Below are 23,726 nucleotides of genomic sequence, written 5' to 3' on the forward strand. Positions count from 1 at the left end.
TTAGAGAATAATGAACACCATTATAAAGCCCTCAGCTTTTCCCAATTTACCAATTCAAAATTGTTTCATCTGAGATGACACACAGCTTTCTTGGCCCCTTAAAGAGATGGGCTCTTATTACTTTTCAATATTTTTAACCAATTCAATAAACAAGGATTAAAGAAAATTAGTCAAACAAATTTTGTCTAAAGGAGGATAACATCTTATAGCCAAAATCATTGTGCTGAGTACCTGTCAAGAACTCTGAAGGGTCGGATTTTGCCCTACTTGTAAGCCAGTATGTTAGCCTAACACTGTTGTATAGATGCTAGCAGAAGACATGAGACTCCTGTGTGAGAGACAGAGGCCTTTATTGCTCACAGCACAGCAAGTGGCATGAACAGCATATTTGGGTCAGTTCCCCGTACTCCCCAAAATCTCATGGGGGCAACACTGATGGGCCCAGATGGATGCATGCACATGCAGTATTATCACATTATAGGAAAGGAACCTGAGCTGAGGGAACCCAAATCTTTTATCATAGTAAGCATGCCTGCCTTTTATTCTAAGGGAGACATTATTTTATTCAACATTAAGCATGATTATCTTTTGCTTTGGAGAGAAATACTATCTAATTTGTCCAAGGATGCAAGCAAATCTGCCCTTTGCTTTGGTTTGTTTCTGTTTTCTTTGTTTGCTTTTTAAGACAGTATCTTGCTTTGTCGCCCAGGCTGGAGTGCAGTGGTGTGATCACAGCTCACTGCAGCCTTGACCTCCCAGGCTAAAGCAGTGCTATTGCCTCAGCCTCCTAAGTAGCTGGGACTACAAGCATGCACCACCAAGCTTGGCTATTTTTTTTAAGAGACAGGGTCTTGGGTGGGGGCAGTGGCTCATATCTATAATCCCAACACTTTGGGAGGCCGAGGAGGGTGGATTGCTTGAGTCTAGGAGCTTGAGACCAGCCTGGGCAACATGGCAAAACCCCATTTCTACAAAAAATACAAAAAAATAGCCGAGTGTAGTGGCATGGACCTATAGTCCCAGCTACTTCGGAGGCTGAGGCAGGAGGATCACCTGAGCCTGGGGAGGTTGAGGCTGTGGTGAGCCGATTGTGCCACTGCACTCCAGCCTGGGAGACAGAGCAAGACCTTGTCTCATAAAAAAAAAAGGACAGGGTCTTGCTATGTTGCCCAGGCTGGTCTCAAACTCCTGGGCTCAAGCAATCCTCCTGCCTTGGCCTCCTAGAGTGTTGGGATTACAGGTGTGAGCCACTGCGTCCAGTCTGCACTTTGTTTTGAAGGCAAACAGTAGGTTTATCTTGCAAAGCTGTTCACTGTACCAACATCATTGAAAATAAAGTTCAGAACACAGGGCAGTTAGTGTCTCACTTGTAAGATGCGCAGAAACATGAAGCCATGTGAACTGTCTTTGAACAGTACCATTCCTTTTCCAGTAGGGCTTAGAAGTTGCAGCCTAACCACGGAAAACATACAAGGTAAAATATTCAAATATCTTAATATCAAATTATCTGTTGTCCTGCATTTCCAGAGTCTGTGATAGAGGCAAGCAAATTCTGATCCTCACCTTCCAAGCCTCATTCTCCATATTTGCCAGGTAGCATCCTGACTTGACTCACAGCCTTTATCATCCATTTGACAAAATTCCATTAAACATTAACTATAAACTAAGCATGAGATGTTAGGGTAAATCAAAAGCTCAACCAGACACCAACTCTAGGTAATATCAATTCTTATTCCACTCCAACACCAAATAATACCTGCTTAGATAGTAACACTTCAGTGAAAGAATGCAAAAAGAATCACCTCCATTTAGTTCTACTAAAATTGTAGTTTCTATAATATAAAGCTCTTGGGGCTAGACCAATACAGCATCATCCTTGGGGTATGTCTCAAAGTTCACAGAAGTCTTACTGACTAAAAAAGAGGGGAGATGAACACTAGACTTGATCTGAACTGCATTTCTGAATCTACTACTACCTATTAAATAGTGCCAAAATCACTTAATTCCTATTTCAGAGCTATTGGTAATGACTAAATATTCTGCAACAACCTAAAATCCCTAGAAGAAATAATCAATAGAAATGAAGGGAAAATTGTCAACTTGTACATAATGATAGGTAATGTTCATAAAGATAGAAAATAAAATGATGGAAATTAGACCATTATATTCATTTCTTGTAACATAAAAAATATATAGCAGAAATATGTCTTCAGGAGAGTGCATAAAATCAGCCAACTCAGATACTTATTTCCTAACATGAAAATGAAAAAATTAAATGTTCTCTGTTCTTTGGTAACTATTATTACTCAAATTTGAGCACAATTACAGTATGTAAAATCTGATTAATATGTTCTAAATGTTAGCAATTCCTCATCTATTTTTCTATCTAAAAGAACTGTTAAGACTAGAAACAAAAGCAGCAAGAAAACAGAAGGCACCACAGCTGTCTGTCGATGCAAGGATGGAAAGTGTCTTTGAAGTATTAGAGACTGATATTGGATGGAGCCTGATGGGAAATGACAACCCCATGGCTCTGGCATCTGCCTCAACAGATGCCCTCTGCAAAGACAGGTGATTTCTTGATTCAGTATTCCCTAGAAGGGTGTTGTGCAGGACAAAATAATGAACAGTCTATAACACTGAGACCTTGTTGAACGAGTAAGATGTATGGATTACAGAATTTCTAAGCTACTCCATGATGAATTAAAATTTTAACCAGAAGTGCAGCAGAGAGAAAGAAACAACTTGTAGACATTGGAAAAAATGAAGAAAAAAAATGCTTCAAAGTTAACAATTATGATAAACAATAACAAGGAGATCTCACCGACCTGAAGCAACCAGTAATGAAAGGCTCATTTTCAGCACAGGAACCTTGAGAAGCAAAGGTGCAAACAAAAACAGATATTGCAAGGGGAAACCACAGCTGCTAACCAGAGGGCAGATACGTGCATGCTCAGTAAGGAAAGGACTGTGAGTCTCGCAACAATTAAGCCACATGGAAAGACAAGACCTTATTTAAAAGAAGAGGGAGGGGCAGCTCTATGCAGTTATCTGTAGGAAATTCTAGTAAGTTTTTCAGTTTCACCAAGAAATAATGACTAATGAATCACTGTAACAGCATTCAAACATCAAAGTGATATTTAAGAATGGCACTATACTTCAACCATTATAAAATGTATTATAAATTTGTCATTTCAAATCAATGTAGTATTACTTATTAAATGGCTATTGAATAACTATATTTTCAAGACAAATACTATTGCTTTATCACATAACTTTTACTAAAATAAAATCCAGATGGAAGAAAAAGATAAACATGAAAATGAAGCTTTAAGAAAAACATTATAGTGACTAGTCACCTAATATTAGAATGGGGAAGGAGTTTCAAAGTGTTAATATAAAGAAAGAATTCACACATGAAAGATTTCTAGGTTAAGTTACATAAAAAGAAGGAAAAACTTCAGTCTATCAAAAAGCAAAAAGATACCAACAACTCATAGATAAAACCTGGGCCAAGGACATAAACAGTTTCGAAATGAAAACTATCAACGACCAAGACGCATATGAAAATATCTTCAACCTCACTGTAATCAAAATAAATGTAAAAATTATGATAACATAATTTGGCCAGGTGCAGTGGCTCACGTCTGTATTCTCAGCACTTTGGGAGGTCAATGCCGGAGGATCACTTGAGGTCAGGAGTTCAAGACCACACTAGCCAACGTGATGAAACCCCATCTCTACTAAAAATACAAAAAATAAAAATAAAAAATTAGCCAAGTGAGGTGCTGTGCGCCTGTAGTCCCAGCTACTCAGGAGGCTAAGGCAGGAGAATCACTTGAACCCAGGAGACAGAGGTTGCAGTGAGCCAAGATCGCACCACTAAACTCTAGCCTGGGTGACATGGGTGACAGAGCAAGACTCCATCTCAAAAAAAAAAAAAACCATAATTCATTAATCAAATTTAAAGGTTTTAAAACTATTACTTGGTGTTGGCAAGGCTATTTTGAATTAGGCACTTCCATACATCATTGGTGGGAATACAAAATGAGGTAACTTTTCTGAAGTGCAATTTGGCAAAGTGAATCAAGGTCCTTAAAACTGTTCATAATAATTGATCCAATAATTCAATTAATAGCAATTTTTGATTGAAACCTAATAGAGATATGTAAAAAATATGCATATTTCAGGATTATTTAAAATAGTAAAAATTAGAAACAACTTAAATGTCCAACAATAAGATAAAGGCTAAACAAATTTTTATATCCTTAACATGGAATATCCTGTAGCCTTTAAAAATCATATTATAGACTCGATTCCTTAGTATGGAAATATGCTCACAGTATAATAACTAGAGCATTTAAAATGTAAAACTATACACACCAAGTGCAGCAATAGTTTTCTTTAAAGACCATACATAAATTTATAAAGACCTACAGGTATGTGCAAGATGATGAGTGTTGGGAATATAAAGGAAATATACCAAAATATTAATGTTTATTCAAGGTTGCTGGAATGAGAAGCAATTTGTATTTTTTTCCCTATGCTTCTATTTTCCAAATGTTCTACAATAAGCAAGCACCGCTTTTGTTGTATGCATACAAATGGCTAAGAAGCATATGAAAAAATGAAAAATATGAAATGAAGAAATACTCAACATCACTAAGCATCAGAGAAATGCAAATTAAAACAGACAAAATTTTGAGACAGCCAATGTACCACCCTACACCAGTCAGAATGGCTATTACTAAAAAGTCAAAAAATAACAGTTGGTGAGGATATGGAGAAAGGAGAACGCTTATATATTGTTAGTGAGAATGTAAATTAGTACAACCCCTGGGGAAAACAGTATGACGATTTGTCAAAGAACTAAAAATAGAACTACCATTCCATCTGGCAATCCCACTATTAGGTATCTACCCAAAAGAAAAGAAATCATCCTCTTTTTCCAGCTGGAACCATGGAGGGTGTAGAAGAGATGAAGAAGGTTCCTGCTGTGCCAGAAACCCTTAAGAAAAAGTAAAGGAATTTTACAGAGCTGAAGATCAAGTGCCTGAGAAAGAAGTTTGCCCAAAACATGCTTCGAAAGGCAAGGAGGAAGGTTATCTATGAAAAAGCGAAGCACTATCACAACGAATATAGGCAGATGTACAGAACTGAATTTCGAATGGCGAGGATGGCAAGAAAACCTGGCAACTTCTATGTACCTGCAGAACCCTGAGACTCAGAAACGTAGGAAGGTAGGAGCGGGTTGAGGGGTGAGAAACTACCTAATGGGTATAATGTACGCTATTCGAGTGATGGTTACACTGATAGTCTAGACTTCATCACTATGTAATATATCCATGTAACAAAACTACACTTGTACCCCCAAACTCGTAACAATTTTTTTTTATTATACTTTAAGTTCTGGGATACATGGGCAGAACGTGCAGGTTTGTTACATAGGTATATAAGTGCCATGGTGGTTTGCAGCACCCATCAACCCATCATCTACATTAGGTATTTCTCCTAATGCTATCCCTCCCCTGGCCTCCCACCCCACAACAGGCCCCAGTGTGTGATGTTCCCCTCCCTGTGTCCATGTGTTCTCATTGTTCAACTCCCACTTATGAGTGGGAACGTGCAGTGTTTGGTTTTCTGCTCCTGTGTTACTTTGCTGAGAATGATGGTTTCCAGCTTCATCCATGTTCCTGCAAAGGACATGAACTCATCCTTTTTTATGGCTGCATAGTATTCCATGGTATATATGTGCCACATTTTCTTTATCCAATCTATCACTGATGGACATTTGGATTGGTTCCAAGTCTTTGCTATTGTGAACAGTGCTGCAATAAACATACGTGTGCATGTCTCTTTATAGGAGAATGAGTTATAATGCTTCGGTTATATACCCAGTAATGGGATTGCTGGGTCAAATGGTATTTCTGGTTCTAGATCCTTGAGGAATTGCCATACTGTCTTCCACAATGGTTGAACTAATTTACACTCCCACCAACAGTGTAAAAGTGTTCCTATTTCTCCACATCCTCTCCAGCATCTGTTGTTTCCTGACTTTTTAATGATCACCATTCTAACTGGCATGAAATAGTATCTCATTGAGGTTTTGATTTGCATTTCTCTAATGACCTGTGATGATGAACTTTTTTTCTTATGTTTGTTGGCTGCATAAATGTCTTCTTTTGAGAAGTGTCTGTTCATATCCTTCGCTCAGTTTTTGATGGGGTTGCAGTGAGCCAAGATTGGACCACTGCACTCCAGCCTGGGCAACAGAGGGAGCCCCCGTCTCAAAGAATTAAAAAGTTAATTAATTAATTAATTCAACAAAATCATGCTTTCATGTAACATTTTTTAAAGCAAAAAAACCCCCTAATATCTGAATTGTTATGATTATTCTGATTAATGAAGTAACCAATGGCAAAACATGTATCTTGACCATGTCTAGTACATCAGAATTGATGATGTTCAATTAGTTTTGAGGCAGGAGTATAGGATCTGGAGGCAGGGCCGTTTCACGCTGACTTCCTAGAACTAAACTGAAAGGAAAACCCTAACTTTCCACACCTAAGTAACAAAAGGACCAGAGACTAGCCCCTTGGCAAACCCCAACTATTTCTGCATGGCAGATGGGAAATAGAAAGTACCTCTGATTGGTTGCTTTCTGTAACCAATCGGACTTTTGCGTAGGCGTATAACTTTGTAACTTCAGCCTCTGATTGTTTGTTTTTTGCAACCAATCAGACTGATTGCAGGCCAAGTCTTCGTTAACATAGCAGTGCAGCTTTGTAACTTCACTTTAGGCTCTGTTTCGTCGCTTTCTGCAACCAATCAGATTGATTGCAGGCCATCACTTCATTTATATGAGGTAAACACAAAATGGCCAATGGGAATCCTCTAGCAGGGTATTTGGACCCAAGAAGATTCTGTATCGGGGCTGTGAGAGGCTGCTCGGCCTGCTGCCACCCTGTAGAGTGTACTTTCCCTTTCGATAAATCTCAGCTTTTGCTGCTTCATTCTTTCCTTGCTTTGTGCATTTTGTCCAATTCTTTGTTCAAAACACCAAGAACCTGGACACCCTCCACTGGCAACAGTTTGACTTTGATCTTTCTGCCTAGGTCAAGGTCAACCAGCCACTGAAAATCAGGTAGATCTGTGTATACAATATACATTTTATTTGCATGTTAAGATACCTTAGTACCTTTCTACTGCATGAGAAAGGAAAGTCTAATATTATACGAGAAAGGTCTGCATCCAACTGACTCTCCAGGACAACTTAAGCAGGCTTCAGATTGCAAAACAAAAGTAGTCCTTGAGAAGAGAGGGAGAAAAAAGAAAACCAAGTGCAGGCCACTGTACTAAACAAAACTAATTGCTTTATCGTTGATTTATTCAGATTAAGACTAATTTTATAGCTGCATGCTGTACCCCCTAAAATAATACTGTATTTACAGAGCAAGGACCATCCTTACCTGAGCTATTTGATAGCAAAGCACTAACCACTGAATCCTGAAATTAAAAGCAATTTACAATAAATTGACCAATTAAAAAGTAATGACAAATTCCACAAACTGGTAAAAAAAAAATCCCATTTGTTTACATTAAGTGGTCAAGCAGCCCCTACACATCAGCACGGCGGCAGCTGCCAGTAAGACCAAATGGATTCAGATGGTTTATTACTAACACAGGCAGAGAAGGCATGATCAGCATGGTATCAGCTCCCCATGTCCCTAGTCCTACAAGAGAAACCCAAACTGGAGGGACTAAATGAAAGACAACACACACAGTGGGTTGCTCGGTTGTTGAGGAGTCAATTCTAGACTGCAGCTATGTCATTTTATAGTCACAACTGTGCCTGAAGGAAACTCCCATGCCTTACCAAAATGAAAATAGGAGATAATAAGCTGCCTTGAGGCCGCCTCCTGTAAGATACAGAGGTGGATAGGAAATGGCCTTGTGACAGCTCCTCACAAGTCTATCTTACCATGTATCAAGGAGGATCACAGAGTATTCCCCCAAGACTTGAGACAGATTGTGGTTGAGCCTTGCCTATGTGGCCTATGTGGGTACATGCAAGATCACCAAGGCACCATGGCAGAGGCATTGTCCTACACACAAATAGTATAGGAAGTCAGTATATAAAATTGTCACACTCTTTCCCATAAAGTTTAAAAATTTGAGAAGCATCTATTATAAACTATTTCAGAGAGTCATAGCATTGAACCAAACACTGTCGAGAATTTATATAGAGAATGCATTATCTGTCCTAAAGAAGTTTAAATTTCTCTGGGGAGAAAGCAATGTAAAGCCAGGAGCACAATTACACCTGGTTGTTTATTAATATTAAACAGTAACTTAAACATCTAACGATAGAGGAATGGTTAAATAAGTTATGGTGCATCCGTACATTTTTCTTCAGTGGAATGGTGGCATAAGGAAAACTTTCTGAAAGAACAATGTAGAAGAAGAGTATACAATAGACTACAATGGAAAGATGTTTAAGGCAACAATATTATATTGATAAATGTGAGAAAGTTTAGTCATTCATTAAGTGATGAGGCTTTTTGCAAGAGAAGAAGCAGTGAATACAGAGAGCTGTTGTGAGTGCCTTTAAGCTCTGATCCTACTAAGGATGATAAACTTCGTAACTGAAAGGTAGCAGATCCCGGGATCTTAACTTTGCACATGGCTAATGGAGGAGAGCAGACAGTAAGAGGACAAAGTAAGACCAAGACATGCTAAAACACAATTTTAAACAATTCAGAGCTATACTACCGAGAAAACTCCTAAACCTAATCATGAAATGTCCATTTATCTCTAAATTTTTCCTGGACTTCATCTACAAACATGATTTTCAAAATAGAATTTGTTAAAAGAACATATTAATCCTCAAAACATTTTGTAATGTAGTATTTTCAATGTCAATCTTATTTAACATCATAAACAGTACTTTCAAATCAATTTTAATGAAGAGCTAACCTAAATATTCTTAAACAGCCAGCTACTCTAAAATAAAAACATATCTAGTGGCATAGTATAAGAATATATAAAAACTGGCCGGGCGCAGTGGCTCACGCCTGTAATCCCAGCACTTTGGGAGGCCGAGGCGGGTGGATCACGAGGTCAGGAGATCGAGACCATGGTGAAACCCTGTCTCTACTAAAAATACAAAAAAAATTAGCTGGGCGTGGTGGCGGGCACCTGTAGTCCCAGCTACTCGGGAGGCTGAGGCAGGAGAATGGCATGAACCTGGGAGGCAGAGCTCTCAGTGAGCCAAGATCACGCCACTGCACTCCAGTCTGGGCAACAGAGCAAGACTCCATCTTAACAACAACAACAACAACAAAATATATATATATATATATATAAACTATAGCAAATTTCCGAACTGTTAAAGTTTAATACTCATATATCTGCTTATGAAGCAATAACAAGATATGTCTTTTTTCTAATTTTTTTCATTTTTAAAAATAACAAAACAATAAAAACAAAAATCAGGAAAACAATGAGGGGTTCAGATATACACCCTGAAGAACAGGGTATATATTTATGAAGTAGTGGAAAACACAGAGGAAAACCAAAGGGACAAATTGTGCAGGGACTCAAAAAGGCACCCATGGGAAGAAGCAGGCTTAATTGAACAAAATATGCTAAACAACTACTATGTACCACACACTGTACTACTAGCTACTGGAGTGGCAACAAAGTCACTATACTCAACTCTAAAACCAATAAAAAGGGAAATGCAAACAAATAACCCATATTTCTTTAATTCAACAATGCATATTTTCTTCTAATGCTAACGTTTTTGAAATCTATGTATGCATTTACTGAAGTGGTGTTTATTTGTCAGAAAAGTTATTAAATTGATGGTGCATACTAGGGTGAAGGAAATATATTCACTGCAATACAAAATCACAGCGGCATAATAGAGGTATAGAGTAATCACTGTTATGTAGAAGATGAGGGGAAACGGAAAAGATAAAGGCCTGATCTGGGATACAAAGAATCAATAGGAGTTCACAAGGTGGAAAGCCAAAGAAGAATATTAACAGGAAAAAAAAAAAAAAAAGAAAAACCCTGAGGCATCGAACAGCATGATACTTTCAACGAGCAGCACATATTATAGTTTGATAGGCTGGAATATAGAGGTCCGAGGCAGTATGAGACTAAACTGAAGTGCAGGTAGGTCAGGAATGCAAAGTGGGTTCATCTTATATTCAAAAACCAAACAATATTATATACCATGTTAATACAACAAAGGACAAAAACCATATGATTAACTCGATAGAACAGAAAAAGCCTTTGACAAAATTCAACACCCTTTCATGATAAAAACATTTGAAAAGCCAGGTATAAAAGGGAATTTCTTCCACCTGATAAAGACCATTTACCGAAAAAAACAGAGCTAACATTATATTTAATGGTTAAAGACTGAATATATTCCCCCTAAATTCAAGAACAAAACAAGAATGTCCACTTTCACAGCATCTGCTTAACATTATTGAAACTAGAAGTTCTAACAGGGACAATTAGGCAAGAAACAGAAATAAAAGGCTCCAGATTTGAAAAGAAGTAAAACTATCTCTATTTGCAGATGACATGACATAGAACACCCTAATGAATCCATTTAAAAGACTACTAGAAGAAACAAGTTCAGCAAGGTTGAAGGATAAATGATCACTTATAAAAATCAATTGTATTTCTACACACTAGCAATGAACAATCCAAAAACTAAATTTTTAAAATTCCAATTACAACAACATCAAAAACTAAAAATAGGAAACTACAAAATAATTGTTAAAAGACATTAAAGATATAAATAAATGAAAAGACATCCCCTATTCATGGATTGGACAACTTAATATTGATAAGATGGCAAAATTCCCCCAAATTGATGATTCAACACACTCCTTTTCAAAATCCCAACTTGCATTCTGCATTTTCCAAAGAAATTGTGTAGCTTATCCTGAAATTCATGCAAAGGTCCCAGAATAGCCCCAAAAATCTTGAAAAAAATGTCGGAAAATTCACACTTCCCAATTACCAAACTTACTGCACAGCTACAATAATCAATACAGTGTGGTATTGGATTAAGAACAGAAATATAGATCAATGAAATACAATTGAGAGTTCAGAAATAAATCTTGACATTTATGGTCAACTGATTTTAAACAAGGGTCACAAGACAATCAGATGAAGAAAAAAATGACCTTTTCAAAAAATGGTGCTAGGATAACTAGATATCCACATGTAAAAGAATGAAGTTGGACCCTGATCTTACATGACACACAAAAATCAACTTAAATAAGCTGTAAAGCTAAATGTAAAAAAATGAAAGAGCTAAAACTATAAACTCAGAATACATAAGGATAAATCGTTCTGACCCTGGGTTAGGCAATGCTTCCTTAGACATGACACAAAAAGCACAAGCAACATAAGAAAATAGATAAAATAGGTGATATCAGTATGTTTTAATTTTGTGTTTCAGAGTAGATGAACCAACAGAATAGGAAAGAAATATTTGCAAATGATATATCTGATAAAAGACTTGAATATAGAATTTTTTTTAAAAAAAAAAACCTCTTACAACTCAGTAATGAAAAGACACCGCAATTAGTAAATGGACAAAGGGTCCTAATAGACATTTTGCTTATGAAAATATACAAATAGTCAATAAGCACATGAAAAGATGTTCAACATCATTAGTCATGAGGAAAAGTCAAATCAAATCCACAATGAAATCCTGACTCAGGCTGGGCACGGTGGCTCACGCTTGTAATCCCAACACTCTGGGAAGCTGAGGCAGGTGGATCACCTGAGATCAGGAGTTCAAGACCAGCCTGGCCAACATGGTGAAACCCCGTCTCTACTGGAAAAAAAAAAATACAAAAATTAGCCAGGCATGGTGGCACACGCCTGTAATCATAGCTACTCAGGAGGCTGAGGCAGGAGAATCGCTTGAGCCCAGGAGGCGGAGGTTGCAGTGAGCCGAGATTGCATCACTGCACTCCAGCCTGGGCGACAAGAACGAAACTCGGTCTCGAAAAAAAAAAAAAGAAGAAGAAGAAGGAAAGAAATACTGCCTCATACCCACTAGGATGGCTATAAACAAAAAGATAAAAACAACTGCTGCTGAGAATGCAAAAAAATTGGAATTCTCATAATACTGGTACATGCTACAACATAAATGAACTTTGAAAACATAGTAAATTAAAGAAGCCAATCATAAAAGGTCACATCCTGAATGAAGTCATTTACATAAAATGTACAGATGGGGTAAATCTATAGAGACAGAAAATAGATGAATGGTTGCCTAGGGTTTGATTGGTTGGGGAGGAGGCAGGGAGAATGGAAAGGGATTTATTTGTAAAGGATTTCTTTCAGGGGGAGATGAAAATATTCCAAAAGTAAATTATAGTGATGGGTGCACAGCTAACAACCAATAAACAATATACTTTAAATTGGTCCACTTTTGGTCTGTGAACTCTCAATAAAATGTTAAAAAGAAAAGAAGTAGGCCAGGTGCAGTGGCTCACCCCTGTAATCCCAGTACTTTGGGAGGCCAAGGCAGGTGGGTCACCTGAGTCCAGAAGTTCAAGACCAGCCTGGGCAACATGATGAAACCCTGTCTCTACAAAAAAATACAAAAATTAGCTGTGCATGGTAGCACACCCCTGTGGTCCCAGCTACTCGGGAGGCTGAGGTAGGAGGATCACTTGAGCCTGGGAGGTTGAGGCTGCAGTGAGCCGTGATTGTGCCACTGTACTTCAGCCTTGGCAATACAGCGAGACTCTGTCAAAAAAAAAAAAAAAGAAAAAAGAAAGGGAGAAAAGAAGTAGATACAGAAGCCAAGGCCCTTGGTCCCTAAAGTTTCACAATTTCACTGAAAAATCACTGAAATGAGGCAGATTGATTAAAAGCAGAAAAGACATACAAGTTTACTTAAAGTATATATATGGGAGCCTTCAGAATTAAGACCCAAAGAAGGAATTGCCTATTTTATGCTTAGATTCAACAAAGTATGGACAGCCCAGCTGTGCAGAAATATGATTGGCCAAAAAGAATATATTCTAAAGCTGACAGACTGAGTGGGGAAACCTAGCAAGGCCTGTCTGCCTATTAAATAGATTCTTCTAGGCCTCTCTGAGCCTGTATTACTTCCTTCTGACTGTGGGGCAGGGCCTTCTCTGGAATGGGGGTCTTAAGACCTACAGTCAAACAAGGTAAGTTAGATCATTTCTTTGTGTCCAGTTTTTACACAGAAAGGCAGAGGGGAAATTAGAGTAATATTTTTAGGTCTTATGGCTGGCTTTCAGGAAAAGGGGTTCTGGCTTCTGTGATCCTCCTTGGGGAAGAGGGATTCTAGTTTCTACGGCTAGCCTTGGAGGAGAATGGGACAGAGAGACAGGAGGGCAGGACAAAGTCAGTGCAAAACTTCTGCTTCTGAGGCTGCTGCTGAGGCCTTCATTTGGGGGTATTGTTTTCTGAGCCCCAACATAGGTAAGGATGGATCTGAAAAAAGATAATCCATATGTAAAAACAGGAACACAGAACTCCACCTCGTGCTATACATAAAAATCGATTCCATATGAATTAAGAACTTTAATACCAAAAACAAAACTAAAACTCTTAGTAAAAAATGTAGATGAATATATTTTACATATTCTTAAACAGGACACAGAAATCATTGACTATAAAATTCAAGACTGATACATTTGGCTGTATTAAAATTTACAAATTTGTCCATCAAAACACCCCTCAAAAAGCAAAAAGGCAAGTTTTAAACAAGATATTCAAAATATACAAAACAAATGATTAGTATAAGGAGTATTTTTTTAAACCCATAGAATTCTATTTTTTAAAAAAGGACAACCAACCAACAGAAAATGGGCAAAATAAATGAAAAGCTATTTCACAGTACAGGAAAGACATATGACCAACAGACATCTGAAGAAAGGTTAACATCATTGGTGATCAGGGGAATGTAAATCAAGAAAGACTTCATCGAAATACCATTTTAAACACACTTGGTCAAAATTTTTAAATTTGACAAAACTGTTTTGGAGGGCACATAGATTCATAGGATCTCCTATACATGTCAATGGAAACAGAAATGATAAATCGGTTTGAACACTGACATACTATACAACCCAGCAATTCCATTTTCAAGTATATACACAAGAGAAATCCTTGCACAAGTACAAGAGACATGTATAATAATGATAGTAGTGCTATTCCCAAGAGAAAAAGGAGGAGGGGGGAATGAAAATGGCTATCAGTGAGAAAGTGAATAAAGATGGTATATTCACATGATGCAAGATAACACAGCCATCCAAAAGAATGAACCACAGTTTTACATAACAATTTGGATGAATCTTAGCAATTTAATTTTAACTAGTAAAATATAAAAATTACCACAGTTAAATAAAACATAGTGTATGTATTACTTTTTTTAATGTTCAAAACAAGGAATAAGGAAATAAGATTTTGAAACGTATGGCTTGAAAACTGGCTACTGGCTTGAAGGTGTTTTAGTAACATTGTTTTAGTAACACGTGACAATCAGATTTGCATATTAGAAAGAATGGTTTAGCTACAGTGTGGAGGACTAACTAATTTAAGTTGAAGAAAACTTGAGACAGAGAGATCATTTAGAAAACTACTGACAGGTCCAGTTAAAGGTAAGGAATAGAGGAGAATCTGAACAATGACATTGAGAATAGAAAGGAATGAAACTGATCTGAAAGCTATTCAAAGAGTTATGACCAACAGGCCTTAGTCCCTCACTAGATATAGAGGGTGAGGGAAAGGGAAGAGTGGAGAATAACTCCCAAGTTTTAGATCTGGGTGACAAGGGGGCCTAGGGTGAATAACGAGAGTTCATTATTTGACATATTGAGTTTGAGGAGACTCTGAGATATCAGCATTCATGTAGTTTCCTCCATCTAAGAATAACTATAAAATCTGATGCCTCCTCTTTAAAGGTCAATCCTCCAACTTCTTTATAAAGCCCCCCTCTGCTGTTCCAACGACCAAATCAAATGTTATCCCTCCCTCTTTGAACCTATGCTGCACTTTCCATTTATCTTACTCTAACCCAGGGTTTCTCAACCTTGGCACCATGGACATTTTAGACAAGTTAAGTCTTTGTTGTATGGGGCTGTCCTTTTCAATGTAGGATGCTTGGCAGCATCCCTTGCCTCTACCCACTAGATGTCAGTAGCAACCCCCAAATTGTGATAATCAAAAATGTCTTCAGCCAGGTGTGGTGCTGCAGGACTATAGTCCAAGCTACTCAGCAGGCTGAGACAGGAGGATCACTTGAGCCCCCGAGTTAGAGCCTGTGAATAGCCACTATATTCCAGCCCAGGCAACATAGCCAGGGCAACATAGCAAGGCCTTGTCTCTTAAAAAAAAAAAAAAAGTCTCCAGATACTGTCAAATATCCTCTGGAGGCAACCTCTCCAACCCTACCCTTCCCCACAATGAGAACTACTGATCTAGGATATAATAGGTATATGAGTTCTTATTTTAAACCATTATGAAATCATTAACTCACTGAAAGCAGCAACTTTACAACCTTTACAAAATATCTATATGACAAATCCATTCTTACATACTCATTAAGGTAGTTTAAGGACACAGTCATCTATGTTTAATTTACTATTTCTAATTCACAAAAACCTTTAAATGTAATTATTTCCCATTGACATAGACATCCCCAACCAAGTAGCTCAAAATACTAAGGATTTACGTATTGCAATTATTTTTTTAAGAAGTGAAAAACTCTAGACTATACATACTAGATTCTCTTAGGAACATAATCATTAACAAAAAGCCATTTCTGAGTGAAATCCAAATTCACAAATGTTCTAGAATCAGTTCATCTCCATATGGTTCAAAGAAAAGTTTATGTCACAGTTATCTTATACCTGTCTCTTGTCACCTTGAATCTCTAATATTCTACTGAGACAAGTAATTAATCTAAAAATAAAGTGACAACATTCTCTGTCACAAATTAGAAAAGACTACACAGAATCAAGTGTTCCTGAAAAGGAAAGAACTTACTTTCCTATTTGGAAAAAACTTTTCCTCAAAGAATTTGATATAAAAAATACATTAGAAAATATCTACTGTTGAATTATCCATTACAGTCCATTGACAGGTATTCTGTTAATGGAATGCTATCTATTTACATGAAACAAGAGAAATGTAAAGATTAAACATTACAGTTTGACCTTTAGCAGATTGAGTGCACTAGCTGAAACTGAGAGTAAACATAAACTTACACTGTTATTAAATTGGCTTATACAGTTTTCTTTAATTACATTAAATGGTTCCCTGGCGTGTAAGGTATTTTTTTTCTGTAAATGAGAAGCAGACAACCCTTTCTGAAACTTTCCAGATAACTGATTATAAGAGTATTACAATGTTTTAAGAAGCACCCAAATACACTCAAAGTGTAGAGAAAAAAAGAAAACTAAAAGATTTCCCTTTCTAGGTCATGATGATCACTAGCCTCTGCAGAATGGGGAGGTGTGTATCATGCAGTTAAGGCATCTCACAGAGTGGGCTGCTAGGCTGGGCTGGGAGAACAAGATGCCTCTTTTGCAAAGTTTCACTGTGTGCCTAGGAACTTAAACAAATGGCACCTCCCAGCAAATCAATTTTGTAAGTCTTCAATTATCTTTATTTTTAGTAAGTGTCCCTAGCATTACTTCTTATGTTCTCAGTGAGGTTCTGGATCTTGTCTACCTTCATGCCAAATAAATGCTTCAGAATTTATATCACAAATAATCTAAACTGAAATATTAAATTTAAACCTTAAGCAAAAGTATTCCACTAACCCCAATTTTAAAACATCCCAATCAACCACTTCTGTTCTTATACCTGTCATGCAACAAATACCTAACCTAACTTTTCAGGAAGCTTTCTCAAACTAAATTAATCCCCTCTAAAATTAAGCCTTATACCACAGTTCCAGATCTCTTATGTGTACAGTATATTAAAATATATTATTTTGAATACTATTATATACTATAGTGAAATTCTTTTCTAATGGTTATATTACTGTACACATTTGACTATTGTATAAATCCTTTAAGTACAAAAACCATGTCTCTTTTTATTAGCCATAATCATGTTTCCAAAGTTGGAGTTCAATAAATGCTTGCTTAATGAATCTATTCTAAAACCATGAGAAAGAGAGGCATGATAGCTATGCAAATACACACAAAACAAAACACACCATACCACAAACAAAACGTATATAACCTATGAAGTTAAATAAGCATTGAATTTTCAGAATAAATACCCTATTTATTGGCATGGTGTTTAATAACTGCTTTTTTATAAAGAGAGAATGTGTTACAGTGGAAATAACATTAGGATAGCACTGGAGTTGAAAAACCTAGGCTCTGACCCACACACTCTGCCAGACTCACCATTTAACTTTGGACAAATCACTTAACCTGTCTCTCAACCACAACGAGCAATTACTATGTACTCTGCCAAGCTCACAGGGTTATTATTAGGATACAATAGGATAATATATATGAAAGTACTTAAAAATGTATAAAGAGCTGTATAAATGGTATTATCTTAATGATGAATGTACCCTTCAATTAAAGATAACATTTTATTTTAAATGAAAGAAATTAAGGGATAAGTATGCTGTAGAACTTATCACTGAATAAATCAGTACAAGGTTCAGTAATTCAGATTCAATCTATAGCAATTAAAATATGAGTCAACTGTCAAAAATGTGCTTCACATTCGATTTTTCAGGAAGACATTTATTAAATGAAGCAAGGCAGATATTTGAATAAGGCCACAAAATCACAATCATGAGCTCATTCCACTAAATGCACTGAGAGGACCTTCACCTCACAAAATCAAATGCTGTGTTTATCTGGCTCCATTTTACAACCTGATACAATGCACCATGCCCTACAGTTGAAAAGGTGAACCAGCACATGTAGGAAATACTAGAGTTGACTCCTGGTTTACAGGAAAACACGTGATTATCCAGGACACGGCAGAATCTGATGTAAGAATTCCTAAATCTGTTTCACAGACCTACTGCTCATGTACATAAACAGGTATAAAGAAGCAGAGGGAGCAGCAGCAAGTACGCTGAAACATATCCACTTATTTGTAGCACTGGTGACAGAGTCAACTATGCAAGGTTTCAGGATTTGTTTGGGTAACAATTAAATTCACTTTCAAGTCAACAAATTCTCATAGTATCCAGATGGACCAAAAAGTTCTATGCAATTTCCCTTCATCTTGTCAAATCTATCTACAGACCATCTCGGAGAAGACATTACAGCAAGAGTCAGCTACTTTACTGAAATGGGTTACCAACTTTCTGATCACTGTTTTATGTCCTTATGTGGGTGAAAATTTTAATCAAGGAGTATCTGGAAGGGAGATCTACTCAAAAAGGTCATGAATCTCCAATCACCAATTGGAGATTCAAGTAAATTAGCAAACTCCCCCTTTTAAATGTTAATCTCCTAGAAAGGCTGCCATAATCATTTACCTGAGCTCTATCCCAATAAAGTAAGAGGAGTGAGGTTGAAGAGAGAAAGAGAAAGGAGAAAAGTGTGATGGGGACAAAGGGAGGAGGCAAGTGAAGAACAGACACTAGAAATGCAGAGAGAGGTAAAAAGACATCAAAGATAAACTCTGCAAACAGCTGCCTAAAATACATTTTCCCTCATAGGAAGCCTGTTAGCAGAGAAAAGATTTTGCTGCTACATGTTTAGGGGGCATCATCTTCTTCACGTAAATTTATCAAACAATTTGAAACAATTTTTGAGTATTTAGTTCCTAGTTTTGGTTTTGACTTTCTTGACAAGTGGCTTTAAGGTTAATAACTAAACTTTTATCAATGTTCTTATTCACTCAAAGAACAAATATTTCTTGAGTGCTTAAAAAATAAACAATTTTAGGGTTTCTCAGCCCTGAGTGCATATTAGAATTACCTGGGAAGATTTTTTTTTCCTTAAGTTCCTTGGCCCCTGAGATTCTGATTTAATTGGTCTAGGGTGGGATCCAGGCAGGGTTGAAAAAACAAACAAAAAATCTCCCTTGCAATTGTAATGTGCAGCCAGGGTGGAGAACCAGGGGTCTATTTCATCTTAATGTAAAAAAACCTTCCCCCATTTATTTTGAAATGTATTAATTTCTCCTTATTCAATATTGTTTCACCCAGATTCTCACCACCTCTCACCTAGATTAACATTAACCGCTTCTTAGCTATTTTCCCTTCCTCTTGTCTCTTCCTAATGCAATAAGGAATGCTTGTCTAACTAATCAGTTTGGTTCTGAAACAGTATTCCACTGAGTCATTTTAAGTATAACAAGATCACCAAACAGACCATTTTCATCAAATAGAGAATATACTGTATGTGTGTTCCTGTATGTATGTGTGTGTATGTATGTATAATCTCAAACACACTCTATTTTTCTTCAGTTCCAATGTACCTGCCGTCATTTACACATAATGAATAGTGGTCTCTCTACATTAAAAAATACTGCCCCTAAAAATTTCGTGGCTAAATTTTATCAAAAACAAATGGCAAATGAGTCACCCAAAGATGTCTAATTTAAATGAAAAAAAAGAGCAGCACAAGATCTTGTTTACTCTGATTTTTGAAATGTTCCCACAAGAAATGCTCATTCAACTGTAGAGAAAAAGTAAAATGAAACTTATGATGAATGAATGTTTACCATGAACAGATATGGTTCTGCTTGGTGTTGAAGCTTGCCTCAGAAAACCAACTGAAGGCTTAAAAGCCAAAGGCTGTAACTGCATCAGACGATATTCATATTTATGAGAAATATTATCAAATACAATAAAGGGAATATATAATAAGAAGACTGAACAAGTATATGGCTTACACCCTGCCTTTTAAGGGGCTCTATTTCTTCTCAGGGATAGCAAGACAGAAACATAAAAAGAAAATAAAACCAGCACTGCCAAGTAAGTGGTAAAGACAATAAGTACCATGTGAATTCAAAGAAACAGGAGATTCTTGTGGACTGAGGGAGTTGGAGACAATTTCTTGGAAGAGCTGGGGCTTCAATAAAATTAAATAGACGGAGAAAAGAGGGAAATCCCAAGCATACAGATGATCTTGTACAAAGATGAGGCAGAAATGCACAAAATGTATTTGAGAGACAGAGAGTTGACCTAGTTGGAAGAGAGGATTCTATGTGGGAGCATTTTGGGGAATAAGGTTGCAACAATAAAGTGGAGCCCAACAATGAAAGTCCTGAATGCCAAGCTAGGATGCTTAAACTTTGTCCTGCAGGTAGAAGGATCCTTTATAGGTTATAAAGAACAATAAGAAAAAAAAAAAAGAGGAAGAAGAAGAAAAGAAAAAAATCACTATAATGATGCAGTCTGAAACTGTTTTACTTGAAGCCTTTGAAGAACACACCAAGTTGCATAATATCTTGCTAACAGTCATGAATATGTGAACATATTATTTAGGAAATCTGTTCTGAGTGAAGGAGTAAATACTCCAACATGCTTTACAAAATATAAAATCAGTGGTCGATCACACATTCATAGTTCTTAGGATCATTGCTAAAAGAATCACTGGGTGGAAAGCTTCAATTTTAGGTTTTCCTCCTCTCCCCACTTTGTTCCAACACAAATACCTTGATTTAAGATCTAAAAACTGAATACATCTGAAATTGTCTTGTTTTGAAAATAAGTGGTATTTTACTACTCCTCATTATGGGTGAATTTACTTACTATATTGTTTCAAAATGACGACATCTATTAAAATAATTTTGTCCAGGATTTATTTCAGCAAAGCAGATGAAAACAGAAATAACAAATTTAAAGATTATAAAAAGCAAAAAAAAAACCTTTCATCAAATCAAGACATATCTAAAATAATCCAGCATTGGTTTATAAGAGAGTGTGTCCCTAACAAAAAATGCCAGCCACAACAAAGACTACCAGAGAGTATATGAAGAACATTACAATAGCCAATTTCTCACCCAAAGTGATAAACCTTTAATCCACAACTCCATAAAGAATGGAGATAATTTTTTCTCAAAAATACCCTTAAAATTGTTGGCTTTCTACTATAAAAATTAAGACTCTAAGATAACTCAAAACAAGGATTAGCTTTCTTCTAGTAAGCAGACATGTAAGTGATTGATGATTTAATTTACCACTGCAGCAAATACTAATTTAACCACCACTACCTTCTCAACACCAGGAAAATGAAAAATCTCAGTCTTTAAAGGCATACGTGACAAGAAAGAAGCCAAGAATATCGTAGGATGATTAAACCACACAGAAAAACCATGGCAATCCTGCTGCTGTACTCTGAAAAAGGATATGCCATTCTTTCAGGCACGTGTGCCTTTAAGGAATATGTAGAGATTATGATTTTTGTGTTTCGTTTAGTTTGGTTGGGTTTGGTTTTCCGGGAAAGACGGGAAGATCCAGGAGAGTTGAAAGAAGTGCATTAAGGAAGGTGTCAATGCCTCCCTCCCACCCAAACTGGGGAAACTTGCTTTAACAATGATGCTCTTTCACCCCTAACATCCTACCAGTTTCTATACATCCTTCAGGCAGCATTCCTCCCCTCCCCTATTGCTTGATTCGCCCCTCACGTTCAGGAGAACGGGCTGCCCCGACTTTGTTAGTCTGGAGGCCCCCGCGCACCCGCCCAGACCTGCAGAGTCCAACAACGCAGCCACGCAGCCACCCACTCCCCGCACCTCCTCCTTCACAGCCAGCTTCCCCTCCCCCCGTCCTGTCACCTGCTTGGGTGGTGTCCGTCAGGTCGTAGCCGCTGCCCGGGAAGTCTCGGAGTTTCCGACCACTGAGGCTCAGGATACCGGAGCTGCCCGCCTCTTCCAGGGCCCGGTCCAGGCTCCTCACGGTGTGCTGAGGCTGCAGGCTCCCCGGGTTCCACGGCGGCCCGTTGGGGAACGGCTGACCGAAAAGAGTCGGTACCGGGATGGGGACCACCAGGGTCCCGCCGCCGCCGCCGCCTCCCCCTCCAGCCCCGCCACCTCCCCCTCCAGCCGTGCCACAGCCACCGCTACTTCCACCTCCACCACAACCGCCGCCCCCACTGTTACCACCTCCTCCCTGACTCGCCGCCATGTTCCTGGGAGAGAGAATAGCCCCCGACAATACTGTCAGCCTGTGCCGCGAGTGTAAGGGGTTCTTAGGACGCATGCGCAGACTGGGGGCGGGGGGTGGGGGGCGAGGTAGAGAGTGGGAAGGAACCAGGCGGCGGGCTGGGAGGAGGTGTTGGATAGAGAAAAGATGATGTTTGAAAGTGCAGAACGCTTGCTTTAAGAAATGTATGATGAGAAGGATGCTAAATCCCGGTTCTGCTGCTTTGGGTACCAAAGTCTTGCGAAACGACACCAGGCGAACTATAGGTCATCTGGGCTGTATGTCCCCAAGTCTCTAAGTTGCTTCACTGTTTCCGTTCTGCAAAACAGAAACAAATATATGAGCTAGGGATGAAAGGGATTCGTTTCAGAATATACAGAAACAGCACTTAGAAGGGCTATGGGGCAGCTTATTGAGAAGCTTACTGCAAATGCCTCAGGAATCCTTTACCAGTGTTAGAGAAACGCTGGGGAGTCACTTGGGGAGGGAAATGAGTGCAGTGTTGAGTTTGGGGCATATATGAATTTCTCCATAGTTTAGAATTCTATAATAGGAAAAGATTTGTAAAATGTTTTCAAGGAAGCCTCTCGTTTCAATGTATGTAAGTCTCAGCCAGACTGTTGCCTTCCAAAACTTGGAAGAGTTATCCACATTCTGTTCTATCACTCTTTGAAGTTGTGCCAAGATCTCCAAAATATCTCTAGTTTCTTCTCATCGTGTCAGTACTGCCTGATGAAAATCTCTTTGATCATCAAACAATCTTAAGTTATTTCTGAAATACAGGTTTTGTTTTTAGATGGAATTCTGAAGATTTAACCCTGGGTATTATGAAGCCAATCGATCTTGAATTTTAGGAGTTCATTCTCAGAACCTGAAGATATTTTTAATGTAGAAGACATAGAGAAGAAAGTTCAAAGTCCTTTATCAGGCATTCCAGGCCTCCATAATTTAACCCCAGACTATCTAGCCGAGTTTATCACCCAACCATTTAGGCCACTGCCATCCCTTTACCCACTACCCTCTCCACTCTCAATCATAGTCATTCAAATCTTTTTCTCTAGTATTCAGTAAAGTTGATGAAGAAAACTATCAGAATGCTTGGACATATTCACTTATCATTGAGTATCCTATGTATCTCTTTTACACCCATTTCAATTTGAGCAATGTGTCAACAGCCTCATTTTTTAAGAGAAATCTCCACTTCAAAAAAGTATATCTGCCATAGGCTCTACTTTATAAAAGATTACAGGAAAGAATTACAACTTGTCTAAATTGATTTGTGGCTATACTGGTTAACTAAAATGATTATGTCATGAGAAATTACATTCACCATATGCATGACCCAGAAGGAAGAAAACAGAGAATCAGACTGTATAGTGAATTAGCAAGTGAGATAAATTATTAAAACACACCGGTGTCAAAAAGGCATGTTGCACCTTATATCTCATCTTCCTTATATCTTAAATCAAATTATTAATTCATAATTCATAATTAATTGAGAACTTCAGAATTAAGATGAATGAGAAAGGACACTAAGTTCATTAGTTAGAGAAAAGATTAGGAA

At 37.7% G+C, this 23,726-nt stretch overlaps 1 protein-coding gene across 2 annotated transcripts in view; it reads right to left on the minus strand.

Moving 5' to 3' along the window:
- The window catches only part of LRCH2 (leucine rich repeats and calponin homology domain containing 2), a 125,797-nt gene extending 103,595 nt beyond the window's left edge, over positions 1–22,202 (minus strand). For both annotated transcript variants that reach the window (XM_034949510.4, XM_003805417.7), the window contains exon 1: positions 21,796–22,202. In XM_034949510.4, coding sequence (XP_034805401.1) covers positions 21,796–22,144 — 349 coding nt within the window. In that variant the 5' untranslated portion in view covers positions 22,145–22,202. The remainder of the gene's footprint in view (positions 1–21,795) is intronic.
- Positions 22,203–23,726: the final 1,524 nt, after the last annotated feature.

This window comes from Pan paniscus, chromosome X, assembly GCF_029289425.2.
Source record: "Pan paniscus chromosome X, NHGRI_mPanPan1-v2.0_pri, whole genome shotgun sequence".
NCBI classification, from domain to species: Eukaryota; Metazoa; Chordata; class Mammalia; order Primates; family Hominidae; genus Pan; species Pan paniscus.